This window comes from Ornithorhynchus anatinus, chromosome X5, assembly GCF_004115215.2.
Source record: "Ornithorhynchus anatinus isolate Pmale09 chromosome X5, mOrnAna1.pri.v4, whole genome shotgun sequence".
NCBI lineage: Eukaryota > Metazoa > Chordata > Mammalia > Monotremata > Ornithorhynchidae > Ornithorhynchus > Ornithorhynchus anatinus.
In genome coordinates this window covers 3734397-3753149 of record NC_041753.1, presented here as the reverse complement: position 1 = coordinate 3753149, position 18753 = coordinate 3734397, and the positions used below count along the sequence as shown (strand labels likewise).

General features: G+C 48.8%; 6 protein-coding genes across 6 annotated transcripts; 3 read left to right on the top strand and 3 right to left on the bottom strand.

Moving 5' to 3' along the window:
• The first annotated feature begins 776 nt into the window (after positions 1-776).
• Positions 777-18118, top strand: LOC100092203. Its single transcript, XM_029055191.2, has 3 exons — positions 777-1105; positions 3493-3832; positions 17746-18118. The coding sequence occupies exons 1-3, from the start codon at positions 799-801 to the stop codon at positions 18062-18064; spliced, it is 966 nt and encodes a 321-aa protein (XP_028911024.1). The 5' UTR covers positions 777-798; the 3' UTR covers positions 18065-18118.
• Positions 2137-2603, bottom strand: LOC100089376 (histone H2B type 2-E). The gene has a single exon (XM_001512933.4). It carries the CDS (start codon positions 2563-2565, stop codon positions 2185-2187), a length of 381 nt encoding a protein of 126 aa, XP_001512983.1. The 5' UTR covers positions 2566-2603; the 3' UTR covers positions 2137-2184.
• LOC100681347 (histone H1.4-like) lies at positions 8013-8809 on the top strand. Its single transcript, XM_003430273.4, has one exon. The coding sequence runs from the start codon at positions 8066-8068 to the stop codon at positions 8750-8752; it is 687 nt and encodes a 228-aa protein (XP_003430321.1). The 5' UTR covers positions 8013-8065; the 3' UTR covers positions 8753-8809.
• On the bottom strand, positions 8967-9748 carry LOC100093165 (histone H3). Its single transcript, XM_001513310.4, has one exon. It carries the CDS (start codon positions 9708-9710, stop codon positions 9300-9302), a length of 411 nt encoding a protein of 136 aa, XP_001513360.1. The 5' UTR covers positions 9711-9748; the 3' UTR covers positions 8967-9299.
• Positions 12712-13204, bottom strand: LOC100093173 (histone H2A type 1). The gene has a single exon (XM_029055174.2). It carries the CDS (start codon positions 13158-13160, stop codon positions 12768-12770), a length of 393 nt encoding a protein of 130 aa, XP_028911007.1. The 5' UTR covers positions 13161-13204; the 3' UTR covers positions 12712-12767.
• Positions 13445-13880, top strand: LOC100093163 (histone H2B type 1-O). Its single transcript, XM_001513488.4, has one exon. The coding sequence runs from the start codon at positions 13464-13466 to the stop codon at positions 13842-13844; it is 381 nt and encodes a 126-aa protein (XP_001513538.2). The 5' UTR covers positions 13445-13463; the 3' UTR covers positions 13845-13880.
• Positions 18119-18753: the final 635 nt, after the last annotated feature.

The following is an 18753-nucleotide window of genomic DNA, read 5'->3' as shown; positions in this document are numbered from 1 at the left end:
CTGGAATGTGGGGTCCTGAGACCGAGGCTTCTCTTATCGATTCAAATCACAGATGTGCCTTCCAGTTATTAGCTATACCGGAAGCCCCTATAGAAATTATTAAGGCGCAAATGCTCAACTAGTAATTGACCAGCTGAATGACTGTTACTCAAGGTGTTGCACCGTCACTTGGTCTTTTCAATTTCACAAGGGCTCTTTTTTTTAAGTGTCGGTGTCCCGAAGTCTCCAAATCCATGTGGAAACAGAACGATAATTTTCCTTATATGGTATCAGTTAAGCGATTTCCATGTGCCAGGCACTGTTTTGGGCATCGGAGTAGATACCCCCTAACTAGACTGGACATAGTCCATATCCCACGTGGGCCTCCCAACTCAGTCTTTATCCCCCTTTGTAGATTAGGGAATTGAGGCACAGAAATGAAATCCCCAAGGTCCCAGCAGACACGTGGCAGAGGCGGGATTAGAACTCAGGTCTTCTCTCAGGCTTATTCCACTAGGGGGATCTTCCTAGTCAGAACTGCCGACCCGATGAGAATCGGCTCAGTCTGAACGGGGGGCAGGAACCCCAAAAGGGCACCGTTTCTTTATTAAGAAACGGCATGATAGATTTCTCCCGCCCCCTAAATTTCTCCATCTTTTTCCTCCGTCTCTTCCTGCCTCTCGCGAACAAAGAAAAGGGGCGGGGAGAACGGTTTCCCTCCCGCGCCCTTTCAGTTTCCAAAGAGGTCCGATAAACCTTCATATAAGCTTGGGGACGGGGAGGACGCTTTTACTCTTTGTAACTTTGACTTTTGCAGCCATGTCTGGTCGTGGTAAAGGGGGAAAGGGCCTTGGCAAAGGCGGCGCTAAGCGGCACAGGAAGGTTTTACGTGATAACATCCAGGGTATCACCAAGCCTGCCATCCGCCGCCTGGCTCGCCGCGGTGGGGTCAAGCGGATCTCTGGGCTGATCTACGAGGAGACCCGCGGGGTGCTCAAGGTTTTCCTAGAGAACGTGATCCGGGACGCCGTCACCTACACCGAGCACGCCAAGAGGAAGACCGTCACCGCCATGGATGTTGTGTACGCTCTGAAACGGCAGGGTCGCACGCTCTACGGATTCGGCGGTTAAAGACTTGAATAGCCTTTTGAAAAAAAAGAAAACCCAAAGGTCCTTTTCAGGGCCACCCACAGTGTCACCCAGAGAGCTTAATTGGCACTTTTCCTGAGGTGAGTGATTTCGACGGGCAAGAAGTGGCTTTCTGAGGAAGAAACTCCGAGTATGTTAGAGGCAAAGGAAGGGACCGAGTAATGTGCTAAAAGTGGGAAACGGGGAGGTCAGTGAGGGTAGGTGCCCGCAAGTATTTGAGTAGCAGCCCATGGGTGTCAGTGGGAGTTGGGGTTAGCCATGGTAGCAAATGTGATACTGGCTATGTCCACCTAATAATTGTATTTTTCAAGTGCTTGCTATGTGCTAGGCACTGTTATACGGTGGGGTGGATGCAAAAAATGAGGTTGGCTATGTCCCGGTCCCACATGGGGCTCACAGCTCAATCCCCATTTTACAGATGAGGGAACTGAGGTCCAGAAAAGTGAAGTGAATTGCCCAGGGTCACAGCAGGCAAGTGGCGGAGCTGGGATTAGAACCCTTAAACATCTGTCCACTACCCCATGCATAAGTGCCCACCACTTGAGGATAATCAAGTCCCACTAGCAGCTCACAGTCATTCTACACTTTTTTGCAAGTGAAGGACCCTGAGCCACAGCACTGACTTTTCCAAAGTCACAATTCCTGCCTCTCTCCCCTAGGCTACGGCGCTTAAGTAACCAGTGGAGAGTCTCAAAACACAAGAGATTGAAACTCTTTTTACCTCCGTTTTAGGACCAGGAAAAGGGTAAAGGTATCACAGACCTAATGTCACATCGCGCAATTGGTGGACGTTTTCCAAATAAGATAGCTGGCCCTGGGAACCATTACGGTAATGGTACGAGACCTTACTGGTATTTGCAGTTGGTTCATTCCGTAATTCCGTGACCTTGCAGGTAGCAAGACACCCTTACCAACTTTTCCTTTATATTTAAGGGAAAAACGCATGCAGCATTTTAAATCTAGACAAAGCAAGTGACTATAGCTCATTTTATGAGAGGTGTGGGTGGCTCTGAAAAGAGCCTTTGGGTTCGTTGAGCGAGAAGTCTCACTGCTAGTTTACTTGGAGCTGGTGTACTTGGTGACGGCCTTGGTGCCCTCGGACACGGCGTGCTTGGCCAGCTCCCCGGGCAGCAGCAGGCGCACGGCCGTCTGGATCTCCCGGGACGTGATGGTGGAGCGCTTGTTGTAGTGCGCCAGGCGGGAAGCCTCGCCGGCGATGCGCTCGAAGATGTCGTTGACGAACGAGTTCATGATGCCCATGGCCTTGGACGAGATGCCCGTGTCGGGGTGGACCTGCTTCAGCACCTTGTACACGTAGATGGAGTAGCTCTCCTTGCGGCTCCGCTTGCGCTTCTTCCCGTCTTTCTTCTGCGCTTTGGTCACCGCTTTCTTGGAGCCCTTCTTGGGGGCCGGAGCGGACTTGGCCGGTTCAGGCATTTTTACAGCAGAACAAACTCTCTATTTGTCTCAAAAGAAAGTAAACGTAAAGCGCCCTGTCCCCACTACTTAAAGGGACGGTATGCAAATTAGGGTTTTACTCAACGACGATCTCATTGGAGGATACTTATCTCCAATGCAAATGAGCGGATGCTAAACTCTGCATCCTATTGGGTCATTTTCCAACTTGCATTTCTGACCAATGAGGGCTTTCAATTTGGCTCCGGGAACAGACGATAGTTAGTACGCTCCGTGGGCTCGCTCACAGCTTCCTTATTTCTTAGGGGTTGTATTCGCTGCAGTTTTTCTTCAAAATGTCTGGCCGCGGAAAGCGAGGAGTATCTTTTCGGAGCCACCTACGTCTTCAAGGAGGGAGCGCTTTGTCATTCATTCAAATCCATGATGTTTGTTGATACCAGGAAACCCCAAAACGAGATATTCAAATTCACGGACTGAAGAGAATGGAGACCGTTAGTGAAGGACAACAGGAAAGGTGAAAAAGTTGAGGATTGGATATCCTGTTTCCACAGTAAAGCGGGAAAAGCTAAGAATCCCTGAACTCAGGGATCCTATCACTATCCTATCACTACTCAAAGTTCGGGCTCAAAGTAAGAGGCCAATTAGAGTGGCCAATCACAGGGCTTGTAAGCAGTTTGGAGACAACCAATCAGAGAAGAACGCGCGTTTTTCAAATTTCCAGCCAATCAATTAAAAGGAGTCTCTATATAAGAAGAAAGCAATTCTTTTCTAAGCATTACTAGAAGGTTGTTCCTACTATGTGACTTTTTTCTTCTGCTATGATCATTTCCTGCAGTGGGGTTAAAGACATTCCCCTACTCATCTAATTGAGCTGTAGTGCATTCGATTGGCATAGGGGCTAATCGTCTAAGTAGTAGCCGCTACCTTATTGTTCCCGGTTGGAGTGAGGTACCTCGACAATGGCTCGTACGAAGCAGACGGCCCGCAAGTCCACCGGCGGCAAGGCGCCCCGCAAGCAGCTGGCCACCAAGGCGGCCCGCAAGAGCGCCCCGGCCACCGGCGGCGTGAAGAAGCCTCACCGCTACCGGCCCGGCACCGTGGCGCTGCGGGAGATCCGCCGCTACCAGAAGTCCACCGAGCTGCTGATCCGCAAGCTGCCCTTCCAGCGGCTGGTGCGGGAGATCGCCCAGGACTTCAAGACGGACCTGCGCTTCCAGAGCTCGGCCGTCATGGCCCTGCAGGAGGCCAGCGAGGCCTACCTGGTGGGGCTCTTCGAGGACACCAACCTGTGCGCCATCCACGCCAAGCGGGTCACCATCATGCCCAAGGACATCCAGCTGGCCCGCCGCATCCGAGGCGAGAGGGCTTAAATCCTTTGCCCAATACCCCATGGCTCTTTTAAGAGCCACCTACATTTTCCATGGAAGTGCTGTAATGACATTATTTATCAATCTTGGGAGGGTTCGTAAATGAGTGGCATGTTTACAGGTGATTTAATCCCAAATTTTCTACTTTGCCCATAGTAATGCCACACACTAAATAGGATTGATTGCGAGGGGCTCATAGTCTAATCTCACTTTTACAAATATCTTCTCTATGACTTAATGACATTAAGTTGCCCAAGATAATAGTGACTATAACTCTAATCTAGAGAAGCAGGGTGGCTCAGTAGATCCAGCCCGGGCATAGAAGCCAGAGGTCATGAGTTCTAATGCCAGCTCTGCCGCTTGTCAGCTGTGTGACTTTGGCCAAGTCACTTCACTTCTTTGTGCCTCAGTTACCTCATCTGTAAAATGGGGATTAATTGTGAGCCTCACGTGGGACAACCTGATTACCCTGTATCTACCCTAGCTCTTAGAACAGTGCTCTGCACATAGTAAGCGCTTAAATGCCAACATTATTATCATCCCCTGTTACTATGTGATCTCTCAAAGGGAATTCAAGCTATAATCAATCAGTGATATTTATTGAGTGTTTGTGTTTGCAGAGCACTGTATTAAGCACTTTGGAGAGGGCTGTATAACAGAGTTGGTATGGTTGTATAACCCAGTTACTCTCTCGGCTTCAAAGCCCTACTGAAGGCACAGCTCCTCCGAGAGGCCTTCCCTAACTAAGCCCTCCTTTCCTTTTCTTCCATTCCCTTCTGTGTCACCTTGAGTTGCTCCCTTTATTCATCCCCCCACCCTGCACCACAGCATCTATGCACATATCTGCATTTTATTTATTTATACAATAATGACGGTTTTTGTTAAGTGCTTACTATGTGCCAGTCATTTTACAAAGCACTGAGACACTCCGTGTTAATGTCCATCTCCCTCTCTAGACTGTAAGCTCATTGTGGGCAGGCAATGTGTCTGTTTATGGTTCTATTGTACTCCCCCAAGTGCTTAGTACAGTGCTCTGCACACAGTAAGTGCTCAATAAATATGATTGAATGAACTTTTGACTGACAGGCTGCCCCATTGTCATAGTGGACTACTTGACCCTCTCACTACCAAGTTTCTCCTCTCTACTCCAGCTATATGCCTCTTCCTAGCCTTTTTCTTTTTTTTTAAAGGTATTTCTTAAGCACTTTCTAAGTGTCAGGCACTGTACTAAGTGGCAGGGTAGGTACAAATTAATAGAGTTGGATGCAGTCCATGTCCCACTTGGGCTCAGAGTCTTAAACCCCATTTCACAGAGGAGATAACTGAGTCACAGAGAATTTAAGTAACTTGTTCAAGGACACAGGGCACATAGAGTGGGGATTAGAGCTCTGATTCTCTGACTCCCAGATCTGAACTCTATCCACTATGTGACAATACTACTGTTGGAGAAGTACACTGGAGAAGTACTGTTGGAGAATACACTGCTGGAGAAGCAGCGTGGCTCAGTGGAAAGAGCATGGGCTTTGGAGTCAGGGCTCATGAGTTCGAATCCCAGCTCTGCCACTTGTCAGCTGTGTGACTGTGGGCAAGTCACTTAACTTCTCTGGGCCTCAGTTCCCTCATCTGTAAAATGGGGATTAAGACTGTGAGCCCCACGTGGGACAACCTGATTCCCCTATGTCTACCCCAGCGCTTAGAACAGTGCTCGGCACATAGTAAGCGCTTAACAAATACCAACATTACTGTCCTTTTTGATTTATTTAAATAATGATAATAATGATGTAAACAACAGCAATAACCATAATGGTGATATTTGTTAAGTACTTTTTACATGCTAGAATGGTAGCAAGTGCTGGATTAGTAATGGTAATTATGGTATTTGTTAAGCACTTAATTATGTGCCAGGCACTGTACTCAGCACTGGGGTGGATACAAGAAGATCAGGTTGGACCTAGTCCCTGTCCCACGTGGGGTTCACAGTCTCAATCACCATTTTACAGATGGAGGAACTGAGGCCCAGAGAAGTTAAGTGAGTGGCCCAAAGTCACACAGCTAACAAGTGGCAGAGTCGGGATCAGAACCCATGACCCTTGATTCCCCAGCCCAGGCTCTTTCCATTTCTCATTGGTTAGGTAGAAGATAATCAGATCAGACACAGTGTCTCTTCCTCATGAGGCCTCCAGACTACTTAAGAAGGGTGAACAGGTATTTTAATCCCCATTTTACAAATGTGGAAAACTGAAGTGAGGCAGTTAAGTGACATGGCCAAAGGCATGCAACAAAGTGGCTGAGATGGGATTAAAGCCCAGGTCCTCTGACTCCTAGTTTGAATCAATCAATGGCATCTATTGAGTGTTCACTGTGTGCTAAGCACTGTACTCAGCACTTGGGAGAGTGCACTACAGCAGAATTTGTAGACATGTTCCCAGCCTAGAATTAGCTTGCAGGCTCAGGGGGGAAACAGTCACCAAAACAAATTGTGGAAATGTAAATTGCTATGGGGCCGAGTGGTGGGTGAATAATAATAAATACTTATGGCATTCGTTAAATGCTTACTAAGTGCCGAGCACTGTTCTAAGCACTAGAGTAGATACAAGGTAATCAGGTTGTTCCACCCTGGGCTCACAGTCTTATTCTCCATGGTACAGATGAGGCAACAGAGGCACAGAGAAGTTAAGTGACTGGCCCAAAATCACACAGCTGATAAGTGGCAGAACTGGGATTAGAATCCATGACCACTGACTCTCAAGCCGGTGCTCTTTCCACTAACCCACACTGCTGCCAGGAGCTGAAAGGGAAGTAGCATGGCTTGGTGGACAAAGCTTGGGCCTGGGAGTCAGGAGGACCTGGGTTCTAATCCTGCCTCTGCCACATGTTGGTACTATTAATGTTATCACGGTATATGTTAGGGGCTTACTTTGTGCCAGGCAGGCACTGTACAGAGCGCTGGGGTGGATCCAAGCAAATAGGGTTGGACAGAGTCCCTGTCCCATGTGGCGCTCACAGACTCAGTCCCCGTTTTCCAGATGAGGTAACTGAGATGCAGAGAAATAAAGTGACTTGCCCACGGCCGCAGACCAAATGGCAGAGCTGGGATTAGAACCCCAGAGCCTAGTACATAGCAAGTGCTTAACAGATGCCATTATTATTGTTATCATCATTATGATCATCAAGTAAAGCACCCTGCAAACTGAAGAAGTCAATTCACTCATTTGACGACAGTGGTGATGTTGGTGATTTTGTGATAGTGATGTTATTTAAGTAAGGGATTTTGAGCTTTACAATAAAATCCCACCTAAAACGTTTTCTCAACCCTCAGAGGGGATATTTAAGCTCCCCTATCACCTCCTCTCACTTTGCTCCTAATAAGTGTGTATTTTGTGTCTGAGGGAGAGACAGAACGGCCCAGCCCCTGACTTACGGGTCACAGAAAACCTGAATTTATTCCAAAGCTCCGGATGCATCATTCCCAAACACCGTGAAGCCACCTCGGTACCACCTCAGGGACCCAGGTCCAAGGAGACGACCCCCCCAGGTGACCTCCATTTCCCTAAACTAAACATGTTTGAGCAATACGGGAGCGTTCAGCTCCACGACCAAAGGGACCGAGGAGTCTGTGTTACTTCCCTCACGGAGACCCGAGTTTACCCCGACGATCCCGAGGGCAGAAGCTATTTTCCAGGACGAGCAGGAGGCCAAAGACCTAGAGAATCACCCACCCGGGATCCGGAAGCCCCACCTATATAGATTCATTAATAATTTAGAAAGAAAGTCGAAAGTTTTGTGCTCGGCGCCTGGATATTGCCGTTCAGCGGGGGGATTCTTGCGGGTTCTAGAGTCGAGGCTTTACCTTTTTTCTTGGAAAATCAAACCGATGGAGGCCCAAGAGCCCCCTGCTCGATTTCGGAGGGAAATTGGGTGAGATGCTATAGGGAAATATGAAATGCTTCACCTTTTTTGGACGGGAACAAACACAACTCGGGAATCTGAGGGAGCGTTTCTGGCCGTCGGCCAAGCGAGCTGGACAGCGCACCAATCACAGCGCAGCACCGCCCTATAAATAAGACCCGCCGCAGAAGCGGGTTCATTCATACAACTTCTTGTTACTTTCGTTTTTTCGCGATCTTTTTCGGGCAGATTTGTTTTTTTCTACCATGTCGGAGACAGCTCCCGCCGTACCCGCCGCTCCCGCAGCCCCGGCCCCCGCGGAGAAGGCCCCGGTCAAGAAGAAGGCCAGGAAGCCGGCGGCGGGTGGAGCGCGGCGCAAAGCCGCGGGTCCCTCGGTGTCCGAGCTGATCACCAAGGCGGTGGCGGCGTCCAAGGAGCGCAACGGGGTGTCCCTGGCCGCGCTGAAGAAGGCGCTGGCCGCCGCCGGCTACGACGTGGAGAAGAACAACAGCCGCATCAAGCTGGGGCTCAAGAGCCTGGTCGCCAAGGGCACCTTGGTGCAGACCAAGGGCACCGGCGCCTCGGGCTCCTTCAAGATCAACAAGAAGGCGGCCGGCTCCGAGGGCAAGGCCAAGCCCAAAGCCAAGAAGTCAGCGGCCGCGGCTAAGCCCAAGAAATCGGCCGGGGCCGCCAAGAAGCCCAAGAAGCCCGCGGCCTCCGGAGCCAGGAAGAGCGTGAAAAAGACGCCCAAGAAAGCTAAGAAGCCTGCAGCCGCGGCGGCCGGAGCCAAGAAATCTGCTAAGACCCCGAAGAAGGCCAAGGCTGTTAAACCCAAGAAAGCGGCCAAGAGCCCGGCCAAGCCTAAGGCGGCCAAGCCCAAAGCGGCCAAGCCCAAGGCTGCGAAACCCAAAGCGACCAAGCCCAAAAAGGCAGCGGCGGCCAAGAAGAAGTAAGGTGTTTATCTCGTTGCCTTTCTCTTGAACCCCAACGGCTCTTTTCAGAGCCACCCACAGATCTCAGGAAGAGCTGATTACACTCTATTGCATCACTGGTGTTTTATTGGGCGTTTAGTTGCAGCGCAGGGGAGGGAAACCGGAAGGCCTCGGGGGGTGGGGGGGGAGGCTGTCTGGATGCTCAGCGAAGCATAAAGGGTTTTGGAGACATGTCCCCGCCCCGCAATTTATCCACCTAGCGTTTAATATACAGTGCCTGGAACGTTATTAAATTCCTATCCCGATTTTACAAGCGAGGTAATAAGCACAGGTAATAAGACAAAAGTAAACTTTGCTAAACTTCAAATACCCAAAGATGCCAGGTGAATTGCGCGGGTTGGAACACGGATACCCAACACCACCTATTATCTTCCCCCTCATCTGGAGACTCCTCTCCCACTTACAGTCCACATACTGCATTTTTTCAATGTGGCAGCCCCTCAGGGAATATGGGAGTGGCTCTTAAAAGAGCCTTTGGGTGTTGGAAAATCAGGCGGCGGCAGGAAATCTACGCCCGTTCCCCGCGGATGCGGCGGGCCAGCTGGATGTCCTTGGGCATGATGGTGACCCGCTTGGCGTGGATGGCGCACAGGTTGGTGTCCTCGAAGAGCCCCACCAGGTAGGCCTCGCTGGCCTCCTGCAGGGCCATGACGGCCGAGCTCTGGAAGCGCAGGTCCGTCTTGAAGTCCTGGGCGATCTCCCGCACCAGCCGCTGGAAGGGCAGCTTGCGGATCAGCAGCTCGGTGGACTTCTGGTAGCGGCGGATCTCCCGCAGCGCCACGGTGCCGGGCCGGTAGCGGTGAGGCTTCTTCACGCCGCCGGTGGCCGGGGCGCTCTTGCGGGCCGCCTTGGTGGCCAGCTGCTTGCGGGGCGCCTTGCCGCCGGTGGACTTGCGGGCCGTCTGCTTCGTACGAGCCATCGCGGAAACAAGAGATCACAAAAAGCAGCGAAAGGAACACTTTGTAAATGGGCCGACTGCTGGCTCCTTATATAGACGAAAGTCTGAATTGATTGGTCAAAAGAACTTCCTTCTCCTCCTCGCTCTATTCTCATTGGTTGTCATTTCAAAACCAGAGCTTCATTGTAGAGCTTGAATAGGTCGAGAATCGTCCCCTCACTTCACCAATCTCTCCTTCTCCCTCCCCCCTCTTTGCTATAAATTCATATTTCCGTAAATTGTCTTCCTCGAAACCCAAGATACACGACCGACCGACTGAGCGCTGCTTGTGAGAAGCAGCGTGGCTCAGTGGAAAGAGCATAGGCTTTGGAGTCAGGGCTCATGAGTTCGAATCCCAGCTCTGCCACTTGTCGGCTGTGTGACTGTGGGCGAGTCACTTAACTTCTCTGTGCCTCAGTTCCCTCATCTGTAAATAGGGATTAAGACTGTGAGCCCCACGTGGGACAACCTGATTCCCCTATGTCTACCCCAGCGCTTAGAACAGTGCTCGGCACATAGTAAGCGCTTAACAAATACCAACATTATTATTATTATTATTATTAAAATTAATAATAGTAATAACGATAATAATAATGAGTGTGGTACATGTTAAGCGCTTACTAGGTGCCAAGCACTCTGGGGTGAATACAAGGGTGGAAAAAAAATGTTACGACCTCTGCGTTGCGTATAAAAACGACATGTCAGAGACGAGGTTATTACTGTCTGCTGTGTGACCTTGGGCAAGTCACTAAACTTCTCTGTGCCTCAGTTACCTCATCTGTAAAAATGGGGATTAAAAACTGTGAGCCCCATTTGGGACAATCTGATTACCCTGCATCTACCCCAGAGTTTAGAACAGTGCTCTGCACATAGTAAGCGTTTAACAAATACCATAATTATTATTATTACTACTAGAGCTTCTTCCAGGACTAGTAGTAAGAGACTGTTGAGTGGCAGAGATTACCCTGGTAGTCAAGGCCAGCTCCGTTCCGATTAAACCAGAGCTTTCAGCATCTAATTTAATCAAAGAACAATACAGGATAAATAGATCAGGATGGGCATCAACTCCCCTTGGGGTGTGTTTTTCTACATCGTTCTCAAAGTGATTAAGCACACTCAACCCCACTAAAGGAGTAGCTTTTGTTTTTAGCTACTTCTACAGAAACAAAGTGAAGATGGGTTGTTAACCAGAGGCAGGCCTGCAGCTGAGACTAAATGCAGGTTAATGCAGGACCTTGGCCATTATGCTGCTACAGGAGCAAACCAGGTAGGACAAAGTCCCCAACCCATGTGGGCCTCGGTCTCAATTCCCGTTTTACAGATGAGGTAACTGAGGCACAGAAGTGAAGTGACTTGTCCAAGGTCACACAGAAGACATGTGACAGATGAAGGAGTAGAACCCATAACCTTATGACTCCCAGGCCTGTGCTCTACCCACTAAGCAATACTGCTTCCGTAGTATGACACATTTCCCTTTTTCCCTGGCACTAAAAATTTGGTTCCTTTCAGGTTTTCATAACATTCAACCTTTTTCCCTTTCCCCCTATCTCTCCAGTTCAGGACTTTATTTTAGACGATTTGAAAAGCCAGTGTATCCAAATTGACTTTACACTCAGAACCTCTGAGGGGTGAATGATCTAAAAATGGACAAGAATGGGGGCTCTTTTTCCCAGTCTACTTTTTCATTTAAAAAACAGAATCTCCTTACCCTCGGATTTCAAAGATCTAATCAACTCTTCCCTTCCCAAATGGACTGCACAGGTCTCCTAGTTCACACCCAGCACACTTCAATCCTCCAACTGAGATCTCTTCTCTCCCACCACTGACCCCTGACTAACCCCTGTCCACCCTTTGGCCTGGAACTCCTTCTCCTTTCTTATTTAACCATTCAACTATCTGTTCATCTTCAAAACTTTCCCAAAAATCACCTAAAAGCAGCGTGGCTCAGTGGAAAGAGCACGGGCTTTGGAGTCGGAGATCATGGGTTCGAATCCCAGCTCGGTCACTTGTCAGCTGTGTGACTCTGGGCAAGTCACTTCACTTCTCTGTGCCTCAGTTACCTCATCTGTAAAATGGGGATGAAGACTGTGAGCCCCACGTGGGACAACCTGATTCCCCTGTGTCTACCCCAGCGCTTAGAACAGTGCTTGGCACATAGTAAGCGCTTAACAAATACCAACATTATTATTATTAAAAGCAGTGTGGCCTAGTGGAAAGAGTAGGGACCAGGGAGTGAGAGGATCTCATTTCCAAATCTAACTTTGCTACGGGTTGGCTGTGTGACCTTGAGCAAGATACCTGTCTGTGCCTCAGTTCCCTATAAAACGGGACTTCAACTCTACTCAGCCCCAATGGGCCAGGGAGGGTATCCAAACCAATCAACTTGTATTTACCCCAGTGTTTAGTACTAAGTGCTTACTAAGACAAGTACAATAATAATTACCTCCTCCAAGAGGCCTTCAATAGCTAAGGCTTCATTTCCTTTACTCTCCACTCTGCTTATAATAATAATGGCATTTGTTAAGCGCTTACTACGTGCAGAGCACTGTTCTAAGCACTGGGGTAGATACAGGGTAACCAGTTGTCCCACTTGAGGCTGTCAATCCCCATTTTAAAGATGAGGTAACTGAGGCACAGAGACGTTAAGTGACTTACGCAGGCACACAGCTGACAAGAGCTCATGATACAGGCTGGGTTCCATCACCCTTAAACACTACATCACTCATCACACGTATATTCATATCCTTATACACTGCCACTATTCATCTCAGTGTTTGTCCATTTCGTCTTGGACAAGGCTGCGTTCTTTGGACAAGGAATGTACTAACTCTGTATTCTACTCTCATAAGTGCATTAGATTTTAAACACTCAATACCATGGATCAATCCATTTAAAATCTGTAACGAGACTGTCCCCCTCCCCCATTTCGCTTGATTTCATACCGTATTGCACAACTCTTTTTTGAGGCTGTGGGTGGCTCTTAAAAGAGCCTTTGGTTTCAAGTCGGGATTCGAAGAATCCTGGAGATCTGCTTGGACCTTATTTGCCTTTAGCCTTGTGGTGGCTCTCGGTCTTCTTGGGGAGCAGCACGGCCTGGATGTTGGGCAGGACGCCGCCCTGGGCGATGGTGACCTTGCCCAGCAGCTTGTTGAGCTCCTCGTCGTTGCGGATGGCCAGCTGCAGGTGCCGCGGGATGATGCGGGTCTTCTTGTTGTCGCGGGCCGCGTTGCCCGCCAGCTCCAGGATCTCGGCCGTCAGGTACTCGAGCACGGCGGCCAGGTAGACGGGCGCGCCCGCCCCCACCCGCTCCGCGTAGTTGCCCTTGCGCAGCAGCCGGTGGACGCGGCCCACCGGGAACTGCAGCCCGGCCCGGGACGAGCGGGACTTGGCCTTGGCCCGAGCCTTCCCGCCTTGCTTTCCACGGCCAGACATGCCTACAAGAGCACGCCGGAAGTATTGCTATGAAGGACTATAAAGAAAGCGAATTCCTCGCCGCTGCGGTGCTCTTTTATACCTTGTACCAGGCTTACGAGAGAGACATTTGATTGGTCCATCCGCCCCTATGACTTGTCCAATGGAAACTGGGAATTTGAATCCCTATATTTGCATGTTTTAGGACCTATCAAATGGAACAGTGGTGAAAACCGTATTTGCATTCCTCTCCTATAAGTATGGGTGGAGAGACCAAATGAGTGGTATTCTTCTTGAGGACACCATCGATAGTTATTCCCTAAAATGCCTGACCCCGCCAAGTCCGCCCCAGCCCCCAAGAAGGGCTCGAAGAAGGCGGTGACCAAAGCGCAGAAGAAGGACGGGAAGAAGCGCAAGCGGAGCCGCAAGGAGAGCTACTCCATCTACGTGTACAAGGTGCTGAAGCAGGTCCACCCCGACACGGGCATCTCGTCCAAGGCCATGGGCATCATGAACTCGTTCGTCAACGACATCTTCGAGCGCATCGCCGGCGAGGCTTCCCGCCTGGCGCACTACAACAAGCGCTCCACCATCACGTCCCGGGAGATCCAGACGGCCGTGCGCCTGCTGCTGCCCGGGGAGCTGGCCAAGCACGCCGTGTCCGAGGGCACCAAGGCCGTCACCAAGTACACCAGCTCCAAGTAAACTAGCAGTGAGACTTCTCGCTCAACGAACCCAAAGGCTCTTTTCAGAGCCACCCATAGTTTCTCAAAAAGAGCTATAATTGCCTTAATTTATTTTTTGAGATAGTACCGTATTCCACCGAACGCTTAAAGAATGTACACCCCACTAGGCTAAAAGTGTGGCAGAATGCTGTAGAGTTATGAACTCCAACTCCTTTTCAGGGAGTTTCAGATTGTAGACCTGCTCTGAGTTAGAAACTCTGTAATACTGCGTGGCCTGAAACATCTACCTTCGTCGGGGAGAGGTGGACCTGCCTTGAGCTTATTAAACAGCTTTCCTCAGGGCCTAAAGCAGTTATTAGTTTGCTTCTCCCATATTCTTGCTTGTTCCCCATACTCTACATTTTTTCTTTCCATGGGATAGGCTTTAGCATCTGTATCACCCACTAAATTACATGTTCCTGGAGGCCCGGGATTCATTCATTCATTAAATCGTATTTATTGAGCGCTTACTCTGTGCAGAGCAATGTACTAGGTGCTTGGAAAGTACAGTTCAGCAACGAAGAGAGACAAATTCCTGCCCAAAACTGGCTTACAGTCTAGAAGGGGGGAGATGGGCATCAAAACAAGTAAACAGGCTTCATTAGCATCCATATAAGTAGAAATATATGTATCAGTAAATAGGCATTAATTATAAATAAATGGAATTATAGATGTATACATATTTACACAAATGCTGTGGGGCAGAAAGGGGAGATAGATCAAAGGGAGAGAGATGGGGACGGGGCAAGGTGAGGAAAAAATGGGTGCTTAGTCTGAGAAAGGTTCCTCAAGGAGTGAGCATTCAGTAGGGCTTTGAGGGGGGAAGTGTCTTAATTTGGCGGATTTGAGGAGGGAATGGCATTCCAGGCCAGAGGTAAGATATGGGCCAGGGTTTGACAGCGGGACATGGGAGAAGGAGGCCCAGTTCATTCATGCATTCATTCAATAGTATTTATTGAGCGCCTACTATGTACTAAGCTCTTGGAATGTACAATTCAGCAAAAGATAGAGAAAATCCCTGCCAATGACAGGCTCACAGTCTAAACGGGGGAGATGAGAAGGTTAGTGACACCAGAGGAGCAGAATGTGTGGGTTGGGATGTAGAAGGAGAGAAGGAAGGTGAGGGAGGAGGGGGCAAGATGATGGACAGCCTTGAAAACGATAGTGAGGAGTTTTGGGTTGATAGGCAACCAGTGGTGATTTTTGAGGTGGGGGGGGGGGGTGACATGCCCAGAATGTTTCTATAGAAAGATAATCCTGGCAGCAGAGTGAAGTATAGACTGAAGTGAGGAGAGACAGGACTCTGGGAGATCATCAAGGATGCTGCTGCAGTAGAGTGCTTCGGTACTTAAGTACTAAGCAGTACAGTGCTTAGCACAGTATTCTGCACATAGTAAGCCTTAAATAAATACCACTGATTGATCAATGGGGATGTTAGCAGAAGCCATGGGAGCACATGAGTTTTCAAAGAGAGTGTAGGAGAGAACTCAGAAACGAGCCTTGGAGGACTCCCACAGATAAGAGGCAGAGCCTGTGAGACAGAAGGATCAGAGATATAGTGGAACCAGGAGAGGATACCTTCAGTTAACCCTTATCTGAATAATGTTTTGAGGAGAAGTGGGGAGTCGTCCATGGGTTTCAAAGCATCTTTAAGCATTATAATCATATTATCTTGTACCTACCTCAGCACTTAGAACAGTGTTTGATGCACTGTAAGCCTGTAATATATACCATTAAAAAAGGAGGATTAGGATGGAGTAGCGGCTTAAGCTTTTAGTACGGTGTAACACACATTAACTGGCGCTCAATAAATGCCGTTGACTGAATTTGGAGAGGACCCAGTACTGCTGTTGAAGTCTCGGAGATATTCAGTGGCCACCCCTAAAAAAGCAGGTCTTCTCTAGCTGGCAGTTGTGACACCTTCAATAGAGAATTCATTCATCCATTCATTCAAAAGTATCGATGGCTTTCTGTGTGCAAAACACTGTATTAATGTGGCTCAGTGGAAAGAGCACGGGCTTTGGAGTCAGGGCTCATGAGTTCGAATCCCAGCTCTGCCACTTGTCGGCTGTGTGACTGTGGGCAAGTCACTTCACTTCTCTGGGCCTCAGTTCCCTCATCTGTAAAATGGGGATTAAGACTGTGAGCCCCACGTGGGACAACCTGATTCCCCTATGTCTACCCCAGCGCTTAGAACAGTGCTCGGCACATAGTAAGCGCTTAACAAATACCAACATTATTATTAAGTGCTTGGGAGAGCACAATACAACAATCAACAGACACATTCCCTGCCCACAAGGAGAGAAGGCTGGTGGATACTGTTCACAGCTCTTTTGTGACTCCCTTTGGTCTGAGAACGTTCCTAAGCTTGATTCCACATAGGTTTGTCACAGCTTATTTTTCTCCTCTCCTCCAGCCCTCTGCCTTTTCCCAGCCATAGTGGAGAGACCTAGAGGGTCCCTCTGAACCGGAGATAGCGATTTAAAAAGGAATCTTCTCTTTCTTTCTAAAAGGTCAGGAGTTTTTAGGGATATTGTTGATTTAGGGGAAAGGAAAGCCAGGATTCAAGGATGACCCAACAGGGAAAAGAAAAAGTTAAAGCAAAGCAGAAAAAAAGGAATTATATTGCGGGGCTCAGTTCCAGGGGCTTTGGAGAGGCGCCCAGTTGAAATGTATTATCTTCATTCAGAGGAAATTAGATAAGTAGGGTGGCCTGGTGGATAGAGCAGGCCTGGGAGTCAGAGGAACCTAGGTTCTAATAACTCCTCAGCAAACTGTTTGCTGTGTGACCTCGGGCAAGTTCATTAATTCATTCAATCAATCGTATTTATTGAGCATTTACTGTGTGCAGAGCACTGTACTAAGCATCTGGAAAGCACAATGCAGCCATAAAGAGAGACAATCCCTGCCCACAATAGGCTCACAGCCTAGAGGGGGAGAGACAGATATCAGTATAAGTAAACAGGCATCAATATAAATAGAATTATAGATATATGATTTAACTACTCTGGACCTCAGTTATCTGTAAAATGGGCATTTAAATTTTGAGACCCACATGACAGACATCAATATAAGTAAACGTGACTCAGTGGAATGAGCCCGGGCTTGGGAGTCAGAGGTCGTGGGTTCTAATACCGCCTTCGCCACTTGCCAGCTGTGTAACTTTGGGCAAGTCACTTCACTTCCCTGTGCCTCAGTTACCTCATCTGTAAAATGGGGATTAAAACTGTGAGCCCCAAGTGGGACAACCCGATCAGCTTGTATCCCCCCAGCACTTAGAACCGTGTTTTGCACATAGTAAACACTTAAATACCACCATTATTATTTTTATTATTATTAAACAGGCATCAATATAACTAAATAGAATTACAGATATAAGGCTTAACTACTCTAAACCTCAGTTATCTATAAAATGAGCATTTAAATTTTGAATTCCACGTGGCATGTGGACTGCGTCCAACTTAATCGGGTTGAATCCACCCCAGAGTTTAGTACAGTACCTGCCACATAGTGAGCGCTTAACAAAACCCACAAAAAATATAAACTTTAAAAAGCCTGGGGTTGCATCAACTCAAAAACCGCTGGGGTTGCGGAGAGAGGGAGAGAAAGATAGAAATCTCTTTAAAAAAATCGCGATGAGGTATGAATTAGAGAAGGTAAGGTGAAAATGGGACAGCAATTAAGAAAAAAAAAGGGGGTTTTCCAGGCTGTTATCAAATTGAGTCTTTTTCCTGTCCTCGCTTCCTTCCCGACTTGAAATCAGAGAGGGCGGGTGCTTCCCGCCCGCGCTCTTTCAGTTCTCAAGCAGGTCGGACGTCAGGGTTTATAAAGAAGTGACGAAAAGAGTTCCACAGTTAGTTTTCTACTTGTGCTTGCTACAGCGCCAACATGTCTGGACGGGGGAAGGGTGGTAAGGGTTTGGGAAAAGGGGGTGCCAAACGCCACAGGAAGGTGCTCCGCGACAATATCCAAGGCATCACCAAGCCCGCCATCCGCCGCCTCGCTCGCCGTGGCGGTGTCAAGCGTATCTCTGGCCTGATCTATGAGGAAACTCGCGGTGTTCTCAAGGTTTTCCTGGAGAATGTGATCCGCGACGCCGTTACCTACACGGAGCACGCCAAGAGAAAGACCGTTACCGCCATGGATGTGGTCTACGCCCTCAAGCGTCAAGGCCGCACTCTTTATGGATTCGGGGGTTAGATTTCAAGTTGTATTGGTGGACAAAGAAAAACACAAAGGCCCTTTTCAGGGCCGCCCACAAATTCGTAAAAAGAGCGAGTTGCACTGTTTTTGACTCATTTCCCTTAAAGTGCTGGGGGTAAGTAACTTCGTTGTGAGTTACGTGCATAGTACAATTTTGGCTATTACAGTGTATTGATTATCGATAACGATTAGGCTTTGTGAAGCCTGCGTTGAGATTGAGGAAGAATTTGCCGCCTCCGCTTGTGAGGTGGCAGTTGTTTTATGGTAGCGAGAAATATCCTAGCGGAGGAAGCCTGGCCACAAATTAACACTCGGCAAATGGACTGTGGAGTTGTGCAGGGATTAAGACAGCCGCACGTGGAACAACGCTCCCCTCGTCCCCCTTCCCCTCCCCTAAACTGAGCCCCCTTTCCCTCTGCTGCTCATAGTAAGCGCTCAATTAATGCTATTGAATGAACGACCTATATCTACCCCAGCATTGTACGCATAGATGGAGTAGCTCTCCTTGCGGCTCCGCTTGCGCTTCTTGCCATCCTTCTGCGCTTTTGTCACCGCTATCTTGGAGCCTTTTGGGGGGGCTGGAGCGGATTTGGCGGGCTCAGGCATAGTGTCTCTGTTCTCACCGTTGCTCAAACAATAGTTATCAGAAACAACTTATCGCGACTGTATGCAAATAAGGTTTTGGG

Excerpts from the sequence above, each read along its gene's own strand:
- LOC100092203 (XM_029055191.2), top strand. The coding sequence starts at position 799 with ATGTCTGGTCGTGGTAAAGGGGGAAAGGGCCTTGGCAAAGGCGGCGCT. Across the intron at positions 1,106-3,492 it reads CACGCTCTACGGATTCGGCG|GTACCTCGACAATGGCTCGT; the intron begins GTTAAAGACTTG and ends GGTTGGAGTGAG. Across the intron at positions 3,833-17,745 it reads CTCTTCGAGGACACCAACCT|CGCCAACATGTCTGGACGGG; the intron begins GTGCGCCATCCA and ends TGCTTGCTACAG.
- LOC100089376 (XM_001512933.4), bottom strand. The coding sequence starts at position 2,565 with ATGCCTGAACCGGCCAAGTCCGCTCCGGCCCCCAAGAAGGGCTCCAAG.
- LOC100681347 (XM_003430273.4), top strand. The coding sequence starts at position 8,066 with ATGTCGGAGACAGCTCCCGCCGTACCCGCCGCTCCCGCAGCCCCGGCC.
- LOC100093165 (XM_001513310.4), bottom strand. The coding sequence starts at position 9,710 with ATGGCTCGTACGAAGCAGACGGCCCGCAAGTCCACCGGCGGCAAGGCG.
- LOC100093173 (XM_029055174.2), bottom strand. The coding sequence starts at position 13,160 with ATGTCTGGCCGTGGAAAGCAAGGCGGGAAGGCTCGGGCCAAGGCCAAG.
- LOC100093163 (XM_001513488.4), top strand. The coding sequence starts at position 13,464 with ATGCCTGACCCCGCCAAGTCCGCCCCAGCCCCCAAGAAGGGCTCGAAG.